The following is a 20172-nucleotide window of genomic DNA, read 5'->3' on the forward strand; positions in this document are numbered from 1 at the left end:
GGGAGGAAGAAAGTGGTTGGAGAAAAGTGACTCAAAAACGAGAAACCGTTCACACAGATCGTGCTTTTCCATTCTACTGGGCTACTTTTCCATTGTTTTTTCAATATAAACACACTTGCGTCTTTTGCACCGTCTCATTTATATATAATTTATATAACTGCATTAAAAAAAATGCTGTTCAAGTTAAAAGAAGTTCATCTTTTAAAAGGCGTCTGTAGATCTCGCTTTTACTGACCTGCGGCTCACGTTTCTAACAGTAAAAAAAAAAAAAAAAGAGTGTGTATGAGGTGGGAATTAGACACAATAAAAAAAAAGACAAGAACAACAGAACAAAATCCAATTCAAATTATTTCCCCCCCCATTAAAACAACTGATTTTGGAAAATATCGATATCCATAAAACATGCGCCACTAGAGATTTAATGGGAGGGGCACATTTTTGTTTTTGAAAGGACCAATTCTGAGATACGACATATCATACAGACACAAATGAAATAGTTTATGATAAAACTGTAATATGTTTTCTCGTATGGTTTTAATATGTAAAACATAACTAAAAAATAGCCACATTCACACCTATGTGAAATCTTTTTGTTGAAAAACAAAACAAAAACACATTAGACGACTCAGCATTAGACGACTCAGCTTATCAATTCGGTTTAACATAAAAATGGCAAAAATCATTTCACTTTTTGCAGACATATTCATTGAGCCAAAGACAAATAGTTTCATCCTTTAACCCTTTATTTCCGGCTCAAGCTGTTGTTGTCCTATAGTTATGATAGCAAATATCTTAATTGACTGGATTTTGCAATTACAACACACTTGCCATGTCAGATGTATTCGTTTGCATTTTTAGGTAATGTGTATCCCCCCCCCCCCCTTAAGACAGTGAACATATTCAATAAAAAAATATATATATATATCTTGCTACATTATTTAGAAATGAGCATGACACTTTTGATGCTCTGAACCTTAAATTAGCGAACAGAGCATTTTTAATTTTTATTAAAGTTTCCAAACAGTCAGATAGATAGATAGATAGATAGATAGATAGATAGATAGATAGATATAGATAGATAGATCATTTTTCAGTTTAGGGTGCATTAAAAAAGGCTAAATAACTAAACTATAACCTACAACATACTGAAGTGCTCATGTTTTCCATTTAGATTCGTTGGTGGGTATCAGGTGTTCAGTAGTAAATCACTTTTTCAGCAATAGTTGAAATGGTCAGTAATGCAGTAACTTCCACAAAAGCTAAGCCCCTCATGCTTTGTAAAAGCTCTACTAGTTTTGGAAGAACTGGCCTTTGATCTGGCCTACACGACTTAGTCTAGCAAACACACAACGGCTACTCTCTCCCTCCCTCCCTCATTCCCTCTCACTCACTCCTTTCTTCCGTCTTTCTCAATTTGTTGCAGTGTTCAGGGGTGTCAAAGGACCCGAGCTGTGACTCTAAAGAAGAGACGGCGAGTGGGACATACACATCGGACGCTCTGACAATACAGGCTCGGGTTCCTGTGAGTTTGCCATGGCGACCAGCGGGCCCTGACAGCAGCGGGGATCACAGTCTTGCTAAGGAAGGGTGTGTTTATGTGTGTGTGTGTGTGTGTAGTTGAGGGGGTGTGGGGGTTATTGGGGGACACACGCCAGATGCCTTGGGGAGACGCCCTTCAGCTCACCAGCTGGGAGAGGCTAAACTGCCCCTCACGCGTCGGTTCTCGGCCTTAACGGATTAGAGTGTTTGTTTACGGCACACTTCGACTATCATGCGCTCACAGACACAACAACAACAATATATAACACAGTGCTTCCCAATTGGATTCAGGACCTAATACTGTAGCAAAACTGTTTATCGTAAAACAAACATTTTCTTAAAGTCACCATCTCTGGGAGTACTTATTTATGGAATATTGCAGTGTTTATTATAAATTATTCATCCGTTTTGTTTACAACATTGTGTGCTCATAACGACATCTCATCTCTTCTCTCCTCGCCTCCAGCCACTAGTAAGTCAGATGAGATCGAAGTAATAGCAAACGACAACTATCTAATCACTTCCTCGAGGATTTTTTTTCTCGTCCGAGAAGCCATTTCGTTTTAATATACGTCACAATAGGGAAGAAAAGACAATCGTGACGCCCGTTTCATGCCGACTTTAACTCTTTCCCTGCCATTGACGAGTTAACTCGTCATTTATGAGAAAACTCTTCCTCGCCAATGACGAGTTTTTACGGCTTTCCGCGTTATCACTGCTAAAGGTAGGGGGCGCTATTATATGGAGTTTACATCTCGCAATACCGACTTTATAACACGCAATTGCGAGTTTATATCTCGCAATTCTGACATCTTTTCTCAGAATTGTGAGATAAAAACTTGCAATTGCAAGCAATTATAAAGACTGACTTTTTTCCTCAGAAATGCAAATTTATATCTCACAAGTCTGGCTTTATATCTTCCAATTGCATGTTATAATGTCCAGAATTGCGAGTTTATTTCTCACAATTGCGACTTTATATCACTCAATTCTGAGAAAAAAATTCTGAATTGTGAGATAAAAAGTCGCAATTACCTTTTTTATTATTTTATTCTGTGGCGGAAACAAGCTTTTATACTATTACGCCTCTCCTGATCGAGTACAGAATCTCCAGATAAAAACACAGCCAAAGAAGAAGCAGAAACGAGCGATCGCATATGTAAGCAGATTTATATGAAAAATAATGTGATCATCAACAATAAACAGCATATAAATCAATAGGACTGTGCAAGCATGGGTTTTGATGATCTTTCTGAATATGATCCAGATGTAGTCTTTGACAAAAACGTGATTTTCTCAGCTTGTTGCTTAAAAAATTAGCTTTTTTTAATTAAACCCAGATTGATTAAAAAGAATGCATGAAGCTAGAATAAAACAGATTATTTTTTTTAAAGCAGAGGGTCTGTTCTTTCTTTTGATATATTGCATGTTCAGATATTCATACAACAAAATATGCTGGGAAACTTTTGTGAAAATGACTAAAAATGCTGGCATAGGCTGGGAACATAAACATTTTTATTAAAAAAAACTGGCGGGGAAAGAGTTCAAATCAAACATTGACATTTATTAATATTAGCCTGAACTGTCCAACTCGATAGTTTCATGCTCAATTCACCACTAACAAAGCGCATGTCTATACCGCAAACCATGTTCATCCTTGCTGGAGACAATATTTAATGTAGTCTGTGATGTATTTTATTAACCTTGCAAAATTTTGAAGATGAGGGCATCATGCAAACTGTCTAACCGTCTCTACCAAGTCAAATTTGCGCTAATCTGAATGCTCTGAATTTAAAGTTGCCATGAAATAAAACTTCACCCTATCTGCACGTTATTGTTTTTATTGCATACATTTACAAGTGCATAAGTTCCAATTATTTATAAATGTTTTGACCTCGTGAACAAAATGTCAAACATAACCATGCTAGACTTCTCCAATGATTAAGTCCGCTTAAACCCCGCCCCTTTCTTACAATTTAGTGGTGCAGGTATGACGTCAGATCCCGGGAACACGGGTTTTTGGGGTTTAAACATTTTATTTAAACATTTAAACCAACGGTTGGGTTTGTCTATATTTGACCCAAACATGGGTTGAAATGACCCAGCATTTTTTTTTAAATGGTCTAATTCGCCGCTGCTTCCTTCGAGATTTTCTAATGTGGTTTTCTAATGGAGATCTTCGATTTATGTGTAAAATAACGTCTGTGGTAAACATAACTTAACTGTACTGTCTTTGATGTTTTGCTCTACATAAATTACACACCCATAGTGAAAACGTGAATTTTGAAGCAGTTATGTTCATTTTATCAAGTAACTAAGGCAGTTTGGGGTGTGTGCAGTGTATGTTGTAGAACAAAATTTCCAACTATAGTCAAGAAATGTTTACCACAGGCTTTATTTTACACATAAAAAACATAAAAAAAAAAAACATTATAAAACCCCATAGGAAAATCTCGCAAGAACCAGCGGCAAATAAGACTTCCGGGTTCTGATGTCATTCCTGCCCCTTTCTGTTGACTGCAAGCATGCATTTAGATCTGCAATCCAATCGACACAACCAATAGATAGAACCAAGTCTCGGCCCACATTTTTAATTACGCACTTTAATTGGATGTACTTTTGACTTTAACATAAAAAAAGATATGGAAAAGCTATCATTGAGCAGAATAGATCTGCAACCTATTTTTGGGCCACAACCCACCAGTTGAGAACCACTGATAATGCTCAGTTCAAATCCAATCTCTTTGTTATTGACTAGCATCACAACAAACAGCTAAAGATGCGATGAGCCGACTGGGTAATCTCTGCAGGCAACTGTGATGTGTTTACAGTCTCACATTGACCTGTAGAGGTTGAGTAGTCTGTTTACACCCAAAACCTGAGAGAAAACCACCTCAACTGCACCTGAATCTGACTTTTACTTCAACACTACATCTGTGCTAATAATGCTAAAATGCTAATCTGTTATTTTACAAGAGCTGCTTCACTTTTACACCAAAGTTGATTGATCAACATGAGCTTATAGCTCTCGAGTAGCTAAATGAGTTTGAATGTGTTACCTTTTCTGGGACGTGAACATCTGTGCGCCCCCTGCTGGAGGACCCCGGCGGTCTCGCGCGGCTGAGTTTTGGCATAATCTCAGCTGGCAACTGTGAGTAGTGTGTCACCCCTCTCACAGGCGCTGCTGGGGTTCTGTCACACACAGCACCCGCACACCATGAAGAAATGTCAGCAGACTTCATCGGATACAATAGAGAAACCTGTGGAAAAGAAACCTGTGGAAAAGAAGCTTTAATTAAAAATGTGAATGTTTGTGTTTGTTATTCATCTGATTTTAAATTCACTAAATGATGGGTATCTGCTGAGGTGGTGCCGGAGGAAGTTCAGTGTTCCTGATCTGAGAGAACTTTCTGATGTTGGTGATACTGCATCAGGAACTGATTGGATGATATTTAGGAGCCATCAGTTCTTGATGCACTCCCTTCAGCATCGAAAGAGACACCTATCTTTTCACAATTACAAGCCAGTGAACAGTACTAAACTACAAGATAAACAACTTAATATTGTAATTGTTCTGAGAAGTTTGTAAAGCTGCCGCACTAAACATTTACAATCTGTATGTTTGAGTGGCAAGATAGTATTGCTGTATTATTGCTGTTGTTATTATTTTTTTATTGTAGCATTGCTTAAACACATATTGTACAATCAATAACTATAACATATTGTACATTCATTGTTTTGTGCTTTGTTTTTTAATAACAAGTTGTTCCACTGTCTTAAATAAAGTTATAATGATACTTTGCATTTATTTCTGAATAGAAATGATCTCTGCTCTGACACCAAACCTTTCACTTATAGCTACTATAAACTTTAAGATACTTACCTATTTGCTTTGTATTCTGACCATAGACGATTCGGACACAGTCAGCAACACTAATGGCCGGTTTCAAAGGCTTAGTCTCAGACTAAAATGCATGTTTGAGCTGTTTTAAATGAAAGCAATTGCACTTACACATCTTAAAATATGCCAGTGCTATTGTTTTGTCTCAAGATGCACATCATTGATGGATTTTTAAAGGCACATTTTAAAAAGCTACTTAAATGTCCTAATTTAAGGGTTAATCCTGGCTTAATCTAAGCCCTGTCTGTGAAACCAGGCCTAGAGAAGCCACACTAAATGTCATTGCATTTGAAAAAAAATATGGATAAATATTTAATATCTTTAATGTTCTTAATCTTTAATAAATACCACTTGGGTTGATATTCTGAATGAAACGACATCTACACATAAATATACCAAATATTTTGGAGGATACAACGTGGCCTGTCACCACAGGTTTTGGCGCCCTCTGCCGATTAATTCATTGCAGCAGTCTGAGCTGAAGAGGCCTTGTGTAAAGATACAAATTAAACATTTTGAACAGTGACGCTAGTATATGGTATAGAAAAGAAAAGTAATATTTACTAGCGAAAATCATCTAAAAAGTTAAGATGTATGGCATCTGTCATGAGTCAAACTGCTTGATAACAATGAGCGATACTTGTAAGTAGCTTGTGCTGCTCTCTAGTGGCCGTCAAATGCCATACCATGGATCAGCACATGGAGTAACTTTGCTTTTTTCTCCCCGAGCTGCAGTTTCAGTGCTTGTTGCATTGTCCTTAAACCAAACCAAGCTACTTTTTGAGCAGGTAACAAAAACACAGGGCAGCTAATATGAGCTCGAAGAAAGGCAAATTGAAACGTACCAAAAATGTGCTTAGTTTGGATTCGGGTGATACGGCTTCACTTGCGCGATCAATAATCGATGAATATCCAAACATTGTACCTGTCGGGCGACAGTTAGAGAGGACACCTCCATCCAAAATTGAAAGAGTCACAACACCTCGGCATCTCAGCAAACCAGATGATTCTCCAACATCAGAAAAAGTGGTCAAAGATGAGCCATGTGGCCAGGTAAACAAACAAACAAACAAACATGCACACACAACGGAGGTATTAATCAGCAGGCTATGTTTTTTTTACAAATACAGGTGTATAAAAATTACTTTAACAATGTGTTAAAAATGCGTTTGCTACGTGAAAATGTAGACATTTTCTTTTCGTTTAGCCATAATTACTTTTTTTGGCCTGTCCTCAATTCTGTTTCCAACTTCTTGATGTATTAGCAAATATTGGAAATAGACTGATGATAGGCTTGACTTCTTCTACTTATTGTCTTTTTCTTTTTATGACCCATGCGAACAATTTTTTTTATTTATTATTGTTTTGTATGCTTTTTGACGTAATGATGAAATGACAATGACACTGCAACAATAAAAACGTAATGTGTTTTTTTTATGTATGTTTTATTATTAATATTTCTGAATATGTATAATTATAAATAAAATAATAAAAACAATGTAATATTTACGGTGGCAGAGAGCGCTCAATGCTCTGCAACTGAAAAAAAACATGCAAATTAAGAAAACATCTTTATCAGTTTGACAACACGTGTGCTCCAAATACTCAAAACACAACCAAATACAGAAATACGCTGCAAAATACTCACAACGCAACTAAAATACAGAAACGTGCTGCAAATACTCACAAAGCAGTCAAATACAGAAATGCACTGCAAATTCTCACAACGCAACCAAATACAGAAACGCTCTTCAAATACTCACATCGCAACCTACTACAGAAATACTCGCAACGCAATCAAATACAGAAACGCTCTTCAAATACTCACATCGCAACCTTACTACAGAAATACTCACAACGCAACCAACTACAGAAATACTCACAACGCAATCAAATACAGAAACGCTCTTCAAATACTCACATCGCAACCTTACCTCAGAAATACTCACAACGCAACCAACTACAGAAATACTCACAACGCAACCAAATACAGAAATGGAAATACTCACACAACCAAATACAGAAACACACTGCAAATACTCGCAACACAACATAATACAGAAATGCGCTGCAAATACTCACAACGCAACATAAGACAGAAATGCGTTGCACATACTCACAATGCAAACAATTACAGAAATGCGCTGCAAATACTTACAACGCAACATAATACAGAAATGCGATGCAAATAGTCACAACGCAACCTAATACAGAAACACACTGCAAATGCTCAATGCAACCAAATACAGAAACACGCTGCAAATACTCACAATGCAACCAAATATAGAAATAATCACAACGCAACCAAATTCAGAAGCGCGCTTCAAATACTCACAACACAGCCAAATACAGAAATATGCTGCAAATACTCACAACACAACCAAATACAGAAGTGCGCTGCAAATACTCGCAATGCAACAAAATGCAGAAATGCACTGCACATACTCACAACGCAAACAAATACAGAAACGCTCTTCAAATAGCCTACTCACAATGCACATACGATCAATAGGATAAAATGAACAAAAAAATGACTAACAGTCCCAGCCAGGTTTGTCACTTATTAGGGTCCCCTTGAAGCCTTTCAGTTGTAGTCTGTGATATTTGCAGTGTGTTTCTGTATTATGTTGCGTTGTGAGTATTTGCAGCTCGTTTTTGTATTTGGTTGCGTTGCGAGTATTTGCAAAGTGTTTCTGTACTTGGTTGCATTGCGTTGTGAGGATTTGCAGCACATATAAATTGTTTTTCTTAAACATAAACTTTTTCTATTTGCATGTGTTTTCTTCAGTTGCAATGCGTTGAGCTTTCTTGGCCATTGGAAATATAGTTATAAATGACGATTAATAGTACATTCTTTTTTTACATTGTTTCTTTTTTGAGTGAATTTAGATTTTTTTCGTCTAGTTTAATAAAGCTACACTATCACATGAGAATGAGAAAAGTGTAATGATTATTAAAACAAAATATTTAATCATTTGTGAATAATATTGTTGAGGTCTGTTCTTTCGAAGTTAGAAAAAAAAATAGAATGATAACATTCATATTAATAATTAGGAAGTAAAAGCTGGCATTTTGTCTTTATCTTTAGATTTTACTTGACATTATTATATTATTTTAGCTTGCGATTTATGCATTTTATTATTGTTTTAGAATTGTCACATTTTTAAGGATAACATTTCTTAATTAGTTCATTCTTTCCAAGGAAATAACTAAACACATTTCTTCCAATGGATCAAATGAAGTTCTCGAGCAGCCCAAAGTTAAAGACGAGAGGATGTCCATCAGGAGGTCTAGTTGTACAGCTGCATCAGGTGATTTCATTTGATCACTGACATAATAAATCATATTCACTTGTTTCTCGGTTTCTAAATGTGTAAGTATTGATATCACACCACATATCCACTGGTTCTTGTTGAGTATCAAATTATTGCTTTAACATTTTCTTTTATGGACATCCAGCAATAACTGGGAATGCAGACCCTGAAACCTTCATCCAGGGAATGCAGGGATACCAGTGGACAGACACAGACCTGGAGTTTATCTATCAAACCAAATTGAAAAAGCAAGTTCAACAGGCGCAGGTTAATGAATGCATATTTTCAAAAAAGAAAATTAGTGCACACTAACCACTGCCTACTATTTACCTAACAATACACGTTATGCAATGCTAAACCATTCCAACTGTAGCGAGTGGTGTCATTGTAATCAGACAGAAAATATGGTTATTTACTATGTTTAATCCAATGTTTATGTAAAAAATAAAAAGTTTATATATTACTTATTAATTTGCATGTGCACATTTTTGCAAATATAATAAGTCACCTGGTATTTTTTGAACATAGAAATGTTGCATACTGTGAATGCATACTGCATAAATTAGTAGTATGATATTTTGAACATCCTCCTATTTTTCACATTTATGCTTGTACTGATCATCTGAATATTATCATCGTAAGATTTTCTTTTTCAAGTATTGAATTGAACCAAGAGAACGATATTGTTTACAGCAAGAGTTAAGCGACATGCAGAAGTCTCTGAAGAACACGAAACAAATGCGGGACATGGCCCTTGCTGCACGTGACAAAATACAAACAGAGCTCTCTAAGGTCTCTGACACATTTGCCATGCATTTTTCTCTTCAAATGTGCCATTTTAATAATGTGATACCTGTGAAACACGTCTGATCTCAATATTTGTGGCTCTGGTGTTTCAGGTGCCGTCGTGCGAACGGATACAGCAAATTTCCATGGAAATACTTCTGAGGTCCCACAGCTCTAGTCAGCTGGAAGGGCTTGATTTTAAAGCTCTTATTGCTAAACTGAAGGTTGCTGATGTGCATTGTACTACTGCTGAGGAGAAGACAGAGGTCAGCAAACTCAAGGCGGAGGTGGAAAAAGCACAAGTAGTGAGGTATTAACCCAACAGCTTGTACACAATGGTTTTGACATTTTCGAATGGTACTTACTTATGCAAAACTCGTTAGCATGATGCTAGGATATTGCCATGTGCTTGCTAACATGTTTTGGATGGTTTTAAGAAAGTTGCCCACCCCAAACCCTTCTTGTCTCGTTCAGTCAGTGTATGTCTATGGGATGCTCTTTCCAGTTGTATATGGTCCACCAGGAAACTGTTAGGTCAATTGCTAATTTATCAATTCTACACTTCTCCTCAACAAGCTAAAGTAGATTAGCAGCATTTTAGATTTACATTTATTTTGTGTGTAGGGAAAAGGTGGAGGAACTTACGAAGGACATTGAGAAGGACAAGGAGAACATCAACCAAATCAAGGTGATTGCTAGCAAGAGCATGTCCTCATTCTTTGAAATTAGTATGTTTAAAGTGTTGAAAAAAAGCACTAGAGATGTTCCTTTTTTCCGCAAAGGTAAATGTACATGCGCTTACATCAGAAATATCTGCACTGAAATCCAAGATGTCCGGTGAAAAGGTCAGTAGATCACTTTTGACCACTATATTCTAGTGATATTTTTAGCACTTTCAGACATTCAAACAAAATAAGACTTAAAGGGATTGTTCACCCTAAAATTAAGTTGTCATTTACTGACACTGGTGTTGTTCTAATGTGTCGCCCAGAAAAAGCACACAATTTGTGAGAAACGCGACATGAAATACAATGCCTAGAAATCCCAAAAAAGTATCTGTGTACTTTCTTCACTGAATCCAATATCACCGAACTGGAACTCCGTTGACAGATGTAAACACAATAACTTCTTGTTACGACAAACACAACTGATATATTCACCTCAGAGAAGAAGGGTTTCTGGATTGTATTTCATGTCTCGTTTTTGTTGTTAATCTTGATTCCTCACAACTTGTGTGTTTTTCTGGGCGAGTCTGAGTGAACTGTGACACTAATGGAGTCTCATGAATGCACAGTTGAGTACAGAAGACCCAACAGTCAAGGTCAGGAATTTTGTTAAATAATACATTCAATTTTGGTTTGGTTTTTACCAAACTCTACCGTATACCCCCAGAACACTTGGAATATACAACGTGTCGCATGGGATCATTTTGTGATACTTTTGCCTTTTTTTTTTTTTAAAGCTTGATGCTGGTTGCTATTCATTGCCATTATATGAAGGAGCGCGAGTGGGAGATTATAATTTTTTTCTTCTTTTGTTGTTCATAAAAGAAAGAAAGGCATATGGCATTAGAACAACACCAGGGTGAGTAAATTATGAGTTAATTTTAATTTGAGGGTAAACTATTTTATCAATCCTCCAAGGACTGTTTACACCAAGGACAATAACTATAATGATAACTATAAAGCTTTAATAATCTTACTAATTCTATGAGAATAGTCAAGTCGACACAAGATTGAAATATAATGACACAGAGGAACAATATCATTGAATCACTTTCAGAACAATTTTTTTAACAATAAAAAACATTAGCAGCCAATCAGAATCTACACGACTTTAAAGAGCTCGAGCATTTAAAGCTGCAGACAACAAATCTGGAGCTCGCTTATAATACACTTTATTGTTCTTGGTGTGACCGAGCCTTTAATCTGTAGCTACAAATTTATAGTCATTGACAAATACCTTTGGCTCGCATAGGAGGGACTTCAGTCAACTAAACCAGGGCTAAAAGTCCACAGAGGCCCTAAAGGCTCCGCTGCTCCTTCTGCCCCTAAACCCTTGAAAACCCCTGCAGCCCCAAAACCCTCCAAATATCCCGCTGCTCCTTCTACTCCAAAACTCTCCAAACATCCCACTGCTCCTTCTGCTCCAAAACTCTCCAAACATCCCGCTGCTCCTTCTACTCCAAAACTCTCCAAACATCCCGCTGCTCCTTCTACTCCAAAACTCTCCAAACATCCCGCTGCTCCTTCTGCTCTGAAACTATCCAAATCTCCCTCTGCTCCTTCTACTCCAAAACCCTCCAAATCTCCCTCTGCTCCTTCTACTCCAAAACCCTCCAAATCTCCCGCTGCTCCTTCTGCTCTGAAACTCTCCAAATCTCCCGCTGCTCCTTCTACTCCAAACCCCCCTGAATCTCCTTCTGCAACTTCTACTCCAAACCCCCCTGAATCTCCTTCTGCAACTTCTACTCCAAAACCCTCCAAACATCCCTCTGCTGCTTCTGCTCCAAAACCCTCCAAACATCCCTCTGCTGCTTCTGCTCCAAAACCCTCCAAACATCCCTCTGCTGCTTCTTCTCCAAAACCCTCCAAACATCCCGCTGCGCCTTCTGCTCCCAAACCCTCCAAACATCCTGCTGCTCCTTCTACTCCAGAACCCTCCAAACATCCCACTGCTGCTTCTGCTCCAAAACCCTCCAAACATCCCGCTGCGCCTTCTGCTCCCAAACCCTCCAAACATCCTGCTGCTCCTTCTACTCCAGAACCCTCCAAACATCCCACTGCTGCTTCTGCTCCAAAACCCTCCAAACATCCTTCTGCTCCGAAACCCTCCAAACATCCCGCTGCTCCTTCTGCTCCAAAAACCTCCAAACATCCCGCTGCTCCTTCTGCTCCGAAACCCTTGAAAACTCCCGCTGCTCCTTCTACTCAGAAACCCTCAAAAACTCCCGCTGCTCCTTCTGCTCAGAAACCCTCCAAACCTCGTGCCACCCTAAAGGCACAGACTGCCTCAAAACCCTCCAAAACCACCACTGGCTCAAATACCCCGGAGGCTGATGTCATTGGCCTCCGCCGCTCTAGAAGAATCGCTGCTAAGAAAGAGAAGTGAAGAATTTGCTCAGAAATGCTCAATATGACTAAAGTTTAGCTTAATATGATTAAAGTTTAACTTTATGACTAAAGAAGTGTTCTTACTCTCATTTATTACAAGCCTTATTTTACACTGCAATGACTTAGTTTAGACTTTTTGACCTAGAGGAAATAGTGTCGTGCCCTCTAATGGATAATTTGGAGTTTAGCGTTTATGGTTCACAAATCGGATGTACTTCTGTCAGAATTTACTTTACAGTTTAATGTAACTAAATGAAAATGTCTTGAACCTTAATGTGTTTTTTTGTTCTTATCTCCCCATGTTAAGAGTGTGTTTTCTTTTACAATGAATAAATGTTTTTCAAACATCTGGGTTATGTGTTGTAGAAAGCCCTGGCTTCTTTGGAACATGGTTGCTTGAACTGCATTTTCCAGCAGGTGGCCTGCTTTTATCTACAAACTGTCTGTTTTAGCTATGTAGACCTTTGACCAGGTCCTGCTCCTGCAGAGCCACTGCCCTGCAATATTTAGCTCCAACCCCAATTAAACACACACAAACCAGCTAATCAGGGTCTTGACAGGCATACTAGGGATTTCCAGATGTGTGTTGAGGCAAGTTGGAGCTAAACTCTGCAGGACATTGGCCCTCCAGGACCATCTTTAGACACCACTGCCTTAGACAAATACTTTTTTTAATAAGATCTGGACTAACTAATTTATTTGTGGTGCTTTCCTTTGCAAAAACTCACTACCACAAATAACTAGCATGATCTGGTGGCTGTGAGGACATTGCTGTACAATTGCTGAAGTGTTTTTTTTTTGGTTGTTAGCATGTTGCTATTTTCCTGTGGCAGTTTGGGCGCTTTCTAAGCTGTTTTAGAGTGTTGCTGTGTAGCTGCCATTGCATTGCTGTGTGATTAATAACATGTTCTATGTTGGTAGTTGTTAGTGCATCGCTATTTGGTTGCTTCTGCATTCCATGTGGATTCTTGGACCTTGTTAAATGGTTGTTTGTGTATTTCTTAGTGGTTGCTAGTGTGTTCTGGCTGGATTTTAGGGTGTTTTGAGTGGTTGCATTGTATTCGATTAATAAGTTGTTCTGAGTAGTTGTTAGCGCAATGCTAATTTAATTATTGTGGTTGCTTACCTACCAAGTTCTTAGCGTGCTAAATGAGACTGTTTTCATCTAGTTTGACCATTAACTTTGTATTACTACAAGTCAATTTTGTTTATTAAAGTTTATATAAAGTTCCCTCTATCTTCTTAAGTGTGAATGTCTCCTTCAAAACTCATAAAGTTAGTTTTTATTGAATGTTGTTGGAGATTATATAATGTTGATTATTTTGAAGTGAGTTTTACCTCATTATAATGTTCAGACTGGAATTGTACACACACATAAATGGTTGGAACAGGGAAGGACTGTAGAGGAAACACATTAACGCTTTGCTGACTCAATCAGAGTCACCCATTATTGTTGGCTTAAAAAAAGTGGATGAGAAACCGAGAGAAAGTCCAAATGTGGTTAACATATCATACGGCAGGGAACAACTTCCACAGGGCTTACATCAACAGATTTCTGCTGGATCAGTTAAAATTGGTGTTGAAGCGGAGTATACTTTCAAAACAGTTGATTTTGGAAATTTTGTTTAAGTTTTCTCAACGCTAATGTCTTCCAGACACTAAATGGTTTCAGACTGTTCTTCAGCATTTCAGAGAAAAGACAAGTTTGTATCTCACCAGCTTTGCTAATCACTTTCATAACACATAATTATAAGGGCCTTCGATCAATTAAACATTTGAATGCAGACATTGAGGGAAGGAAGTTTCCCCCAATAATTAGAAATGGCCACACTAAACAATATTTGATATCCTTGATACTGCTACAAGAAGTTTTAAAAGTTGAATTTTTAGGCTGGTCTGCCACAGTGGTCTAACAGCGCTTGTCAATGTCAAAATGATTGTGATGGCTAATCAGATCAAAGGAGGCGGGCCTTACTGTTCACAGAAGAGTGCAAATTTCAACACGGCACTTTAAGTGGTAAAAGAGTGTGGTAACATGTAAGTAGCTAATTTAAGTTATATTTGACAATTAATTATAGAATATTTGACAGCAAACAACAGTAATATCCAGTGATGCAAACTACTCAACTTTTTTTATGCAATTTTACTGTTTCCAATTGAACAGATGCTATTATTTTTCATGATTTATGTAATTCCAGAACCTTCCAAACCTCCTGCTGCTCATTCTACTCCAAAACACTCCAAACCTCCTCCTCCTCCAGAACTCTCCTAACCTCCCGCTGCTCCTCCTACTCCAGAACCCCCCAAACATCCTGATGCTCCTTCTGCTCCAAAACCCTCCAAACATCCCGCTGCTCCTTCTACTCAGAAACCCTCCAAACATCCTGCTGCTCCTTCTGCTCAGAAATCCTCCAAACATCCTGCTGCTCCTTCTGCTCAGAAACCCTCCAAACATCCTGCTGCTCCTTCTGCTCAGAAACCCTCCAAACATTCTGCTGCTCCTTCTGCTCAGAAACCCTCCAAACATCCTGCTGCTCCTTCTGCTCAGAAACCCTCCAAACATCCCACTGCTGCTTCTGCTCCAAAACACTCCAAACATCCCGCTGCTCCTTCTACTCAGAAACCCTCCAAACATCCTGCTGCTCCTTCTGCTCAGAAATCCTCCAAACATCCTGCTGCTCCTTCTGCTCAGAAACCCTCCAAACATCCTGCTGCTCCTTCTGCTCAGAAACCCTCCAAACATCCCGCTGCTCCTTCTGCTCTAAAACCCTCCAAACATTCTGCTGCTCCTTCTGCTCAAAATCCCTCCAAACCTCCTGCTGCTCCATCTGCTCCAGAACCCTCCAAACCTCCTTCTGCTCCATCCACTCCAAAACCCTCCGAATGTCCTGCTGCTCCATCCACTCCAAAACCCTCCAAATATCCTGCTGCTCATTCTACTCAAAATCCCTCCAAACCTCCTGCTGCTCCTTTTGCTCCAGAACTCTCCAAACATCCCACTGTTCTTTCTGCTCTACCCCCCCCCCCCCAATCTCCCGCTGCTCCTTCTACTCCAAAACCCTCCGAACCTCCTTCTGCAGCTTCTACTCCAAAACCTTCCAAACATCCAGCTGCTCCTTCTACTCAAAAACCCTCCGAACCTCCTGCGGCTCCTTCTACAGTTAAAGTTAATTAAATGCAATACCGACAAAAGAACCACTGAACTTGTACAACATATTTATTGTAGGAATGTAAAATCCTGATGGACAAGCAGTGAATTTCTTTTATGGTTGATTATTATGGAGAGCTTTATTTTATAACGGTAAACCCCAGACTGACCCTCAAGATCTGTCATAAACCCCGGGCTACACTCAACATGTGCAAAGACCAGGAATTCACCTTTTAACCGGGTCTGTCTCAATGTTCCTCAAAGTCATTCAGATTCGGAATGACATGATGGTGAGTAATTGGTGACACTATTTTATATTTTTGGATGTACTGTGCATTTAAGATGTTAGAATGGGAAGTTAGACTTTTTCAAGCCTTTTACAGACAGACATTGGACAGTCTTCACATGATAGACCAAGGATAGGTCCATAGGATGCTTAAATATTTGAGTAAGAGATGCCTGCAAAAAAATGCCCAGCTGTACCAACAAGCTGTTTCCATGTGTCCAGACCCATCGAAGGCCTTTATAGGGAGACAGGACAGAGGGAACACACACGGGCATTAAATCATAGTCACTGCTAGGTGTCCTTCTGGCCAGTGTCTCAATCTAAAGCAAACTTGAAAGTCACTGGTTAAGATGGAAAGATTTCTTTCTCTTTGCTTTCACGAGTGCAGCCATCTGCTGTTCGCTCTCTGATTTCATCAGTGGAACATTGAGACAGACCCGGTTAAAAGGTGAATTCCTGGTCTTTGCACGTATCGAGTGTAGGCCGGGGTTTATGACAGGTCTTGAGGGTCAGTCTGGGGTTTACCGTTATAAAATAAAGCTCTCCATAATAATCAACCATAAAAGAAATTCTACATTCCTACAAGAAATATGTAGTACAAGTTCAGTGGTTCTTTTGTCGGTATTGCATTATTTTATTTACTTTAACTGTCGCTTAGATTATTTAAATCTATGCTTAACCTCATATATATAGCTATTAGAATACTTCTTTGACATCTATCCTGAAATATTGTAACCAAGGCTCCACTGCAGCTGTAGTTCTTTTTTTGTTTTTGTGCGTATCTTAATCAAATTTGTAGTCAGATTTAGTGCAAACAAGGCCTTAATGTGTCAATGACAAATACATCAACCTTAAGTTTCAGGATGAATCCTGTTTACCTTGCACATTCTGGTGCAAGGAATCGTGGGAAACATACTGTAGGACTCACCAATTGCTCCAGAATTATGCCGCCTTCAATAGTCTGGTCAGATGGGTTTCACTTTATCCCTGTACTGAACCTGAGGAATATTTGACCAAACAAATATGTTCTTGAAACATGGCCAGTATTGGACTCAGTGAGCTGAATGACCTCGTGTTTGCTTTTTATTCTTGTAATTTTAGTTCTCTTGTCAATTGAACCTGGAACATGTATAGGTCATTGACAAAGAGAAATAAATGAAGGAATCATGTGATTGCGAACAACCACCTTTCATATCTTTAACGGTCTCTTTTGGTCTGCAATAGTACTTCATTTATGAGGCCGAGCTAGTTCAGGGTGCTGTTAGCATGCTAGGTCCTCATGAAAGCCTATTATTATGATGATAAATGCACTGAGCTGGAAGCCACATATGTTGGTGTAAGAGATTAGCTTCTGTTTTTCTAGTATTAGCGGTGAGTCCTCAGACAAGGTCAGCACAGGAGATTGTAGGCCCTCAGAAAGCCAGCTGTCCTTCTAGTCCGATGGATACCACCGATCTCATTTAAAATCCATTGCGCCATTAAAACTAACTCCTGTATTATGAGACGACTAGCTCAGGGTCAGTCCTTGATTAATCAGCCACGAACTGTGATTTACTTCCAGCCCAAATAAAGCATGTTCCTTTGTTTTGGCTAGCAAGACCTATAGGTGCTTGTATTAGAACAACCCCAACTTCTTTGATCTCATACACTGATCCTTTAATTGTAGTCATTGTGCTCAAGGATTTCAAATTGACATGTTAAGGAATCCAAACACACGTTTCACTGAACCACACTGAATGCACTTCCCACTGCAGCCACTAGAGGTCAGTGTGGTGCCAGAAGGGGCTTGTGTAAACTTTTGATAATTCAGCTAAGGTTTGGCTTGTTAGCATGGCCTTAGCATCAGGTATGACATGTTACAGAATCCATGTATTTTGATTAAGCAATTTTAGAAGCAGCAAATTGCTGTTATTGCATTATATTGCAGTAGATATTTTACCAGTGTGCAATTTGTTTTTAGAAGCCTCTAAAAATGTGAAATAGACATTGTTCATTGTACATACATTTGTGATTGGTTTTGGACTAGGGCTGAATTCAGAATAGCATTTTAACAGTTTTGGGGGAAATTACTTTGAACGTAATGTTACAATATTGCATTACTCCCTGAAAAAGTAACTAATTGTGTTTACCAGTACTTTATATATAAAGTAATATTCGATTACTTTTGCGTTACTTTTTCGGCTTGTTTGTTAAAGGGGTCATGACATGAGAAACCAAATTTGCCTTGATCTTTTGGTATATAAGAGGTCTTTGTACCATTAAAACATCCTGCAAGTTTCATAGCTTAAGACGTCCTCCCCATTATAAACGAATCATTTATTTAATCAAGCTCTAAATACAGCTCGTTCTGGATCCATGGTAAGAAGTGACGTCACGGTACGAAGTGACGTACCCGCGTTTGCATACGACCGCCTCCGGCACAAGGCAACTACGCTTAAAGCGCAAGGCAACTACGCTCATTTCGTATCATTGTCACGACCGCGCCCACGCGCCTCACAAGTGTGTTCACTTCAGTCGACGGACAGCGAGTGGGTCTCTGTACAGGGAAATGACGATGCCACGCAGATGTGCTGTTCCTGGCTGTGGACAAACAACATCTTTGAATACGCTGCGAAAGATCCAGTCGTCAGGGAAAAATGGATGCACTTTATTTGTTTGCCGACGTCCCAGTCCATTTGAAGGATGACTGTATTGAGAACAAATCCCAAAATGATGATCCTGGCTTTGCCAGAAAACTGTTGCTCAAAGATAAGTCCGTGCCGACTATTCTGGGCTCAACAACGACGACGCAAACTGTAAGTAATGTATTAAAAACTTTAAACTACTTTTTAAATACGCTGAATCCGCACAGGTTCTGGCTGGGGGCGGTAATAATTGATGCATAGGCACTGACGTTAGCCAATCATAACAGTGGGCGTTAACACTGAACTCTTAAAGGGGAAACACCCCCAAAACAGACTGTTTGAATCAGAGGATGAGAAACAGGGTGGGAAAAGGTCATAAATCACTACATTTGAAAAGTTTTTTGTAAAAAAAACTATAGTAATACTATAATTGCAATAAAATAAAATAATAATAATAAAATAAAAAAACCCATGTCATGACCCCTTTAATAAGTAAGAAAAGTTCAAAAGGCCCCCTGTGGCAGGGCCGGAGTGGGACTCATTTTCAGCCCTGGAGTTTCATGCCTTAGACCGGCCCACTTTAGTTCCCGACTGACTATATTAAAATAATGTAATTAAACCCTCAGTATATAAGTCTGCAATAGTGCACTGTTCTGTACAGCCTTGTAATTCATTGTATTTTTCAAAAATATAATTTTCTATTCAGTGCAATAGCCGTACACAGGGTTTTATAAATACAAAGGTCCCAAAAGTGATCTGGCTAGGGGGTTCGGGGGCATAATAATTTTCCACTGTCATTGTCAAAGAACATAGGCATATCTGTGTTAAATAGGAATCCATTGTAATAAAGTTATTCTCATTCTGAGCACAGTATGCAATAGGCTATTCCTCTACATGCTCTCCTCTCTCTTCTCCATCTCCTTCTCTAATTCTTCTTCTCTCAGTCTCTTTATCTTTAGGCTACCTGTAAAGCTCCCCTTCCCGAAGCTGAGCTTTGATTGATACAGTCTTTGCAAACTGATTATTAATGTCGGTCGTTTAAAACTTCGTTAAACAGCTGTTTAGTTTAGCCACTTGCATCTTATCTCGTGAAGCGTCGCGTGGCTGCGGCTCGCGCTTCTGTGAACATAAATCCTGCTTGCTTTGATCGGTCATCTCAAACATTTTGCCATTGCCGACGAGCGGTGTTTGAGTGCTGAAGCAGCTCAGATGATGAGGTCGGTTATCGTCGCGATATGCGAATCATTGCAGCACCAAATTAGAGTTAATATTAGGCAATTATTTCACAACGTTATACACTCAGAAAAATGACCGAGGTCCGGACCTCGGAGACCTCAATGGTGGGTACGGCTCTGACTCGTAGGCTATTTGGCCGCTTGAGTTTCTAGAGATTTGTTATTATTCTGGCCTTTTTAGCGCCGCCTTTGCACCTATTATCCAAGTTTTGTATCTCTTATTTTT

General features: G+C 38.9%; 2 protein-coding genes across 3 annotated transcripts in view; one reads left to right on the forward strand and one right to left on the reverse strand.

Annotated features, from left to right (window-relative positions):
• The window catches only part of tp53bp2b (tumor protein p53 binding protein, 2b), a 42975-nt gene extending 36589 nt beyond the window's left edge, over positions 1-6386 (reverse strand). For both annotated transcript variants that reach the window (XM_079594012.1, XM_079594011.1), the window contains exons 1-2: positions 6286-6386; positions 4599-4814 (exon numbers count right to left, since the gene is read on the reverse strand). In XM_079594012.1, the coding sequence (XP_079450138.1) occupies positions 4599-4814; positions 6286-6360 (291 nt within the window). In that variant the 5' untranslated portion in view covers positions 6361-6386. The remainder of the gene's footprint in view (positions 1-4598; positions 4815-6285) is intronic.
• Positions 6109-13011, forward strand: LOC306988847 (uncharacterized protein). The gene is made up of 8 exons (XM_079594015.1): positions 6109-6493; positions 8683-8751; positions 8900-9021; positions 9448-9546; positions 9654-9850; positions 10165-10228; positions 10323-10385; positions 11518-13011. Exons 1-8 carry the CDS (start codon positions 6484-6486, stop codon positions 12649-12651), a joined length of 1758 nt encoding a protein of 585 aa, XP_079450141.1. The 5' UTR covers positions 6109-6483; the 3' UTR covers positions 12652-13011.
• The last annotated feature ends 7161 nt before the right edge of the window (positions 13012-20172 follow it).

The sequence above is a fragment of the Phoxinus phoxinus genome (genome assembly GCF_949152265.1).
Source record: "Phoxinus phoxinus genome assembly, chromosome: 20".
Lineage (NCBI taxonomy): Eukaryota > Metazoa > Chordata > Actinopteri > Cypriniformes > Leuciscidae > Phoxinus > Phoxinus phoxinus.

Bases quoted from the DNA above. Each gene is read 5' to 3' on its own strand.
- LOC306988847 (XM_079594015.1), top strand. The intron at 9,022-9,447 runs GTTAATGAATGC...TATTGTTTACAG, and splicing joins AGCAAGTTCAACAGGCGCAG to CAAGAGTTAAGCGACATGCA. The intron at 9,851-10,164 runs GTATTAACCCAA...TTTTGTGTGTAG, and splicing joins GAAAAAGCACAAGTAGTGAG to GGAAAAGGTGGAGGAACTTA.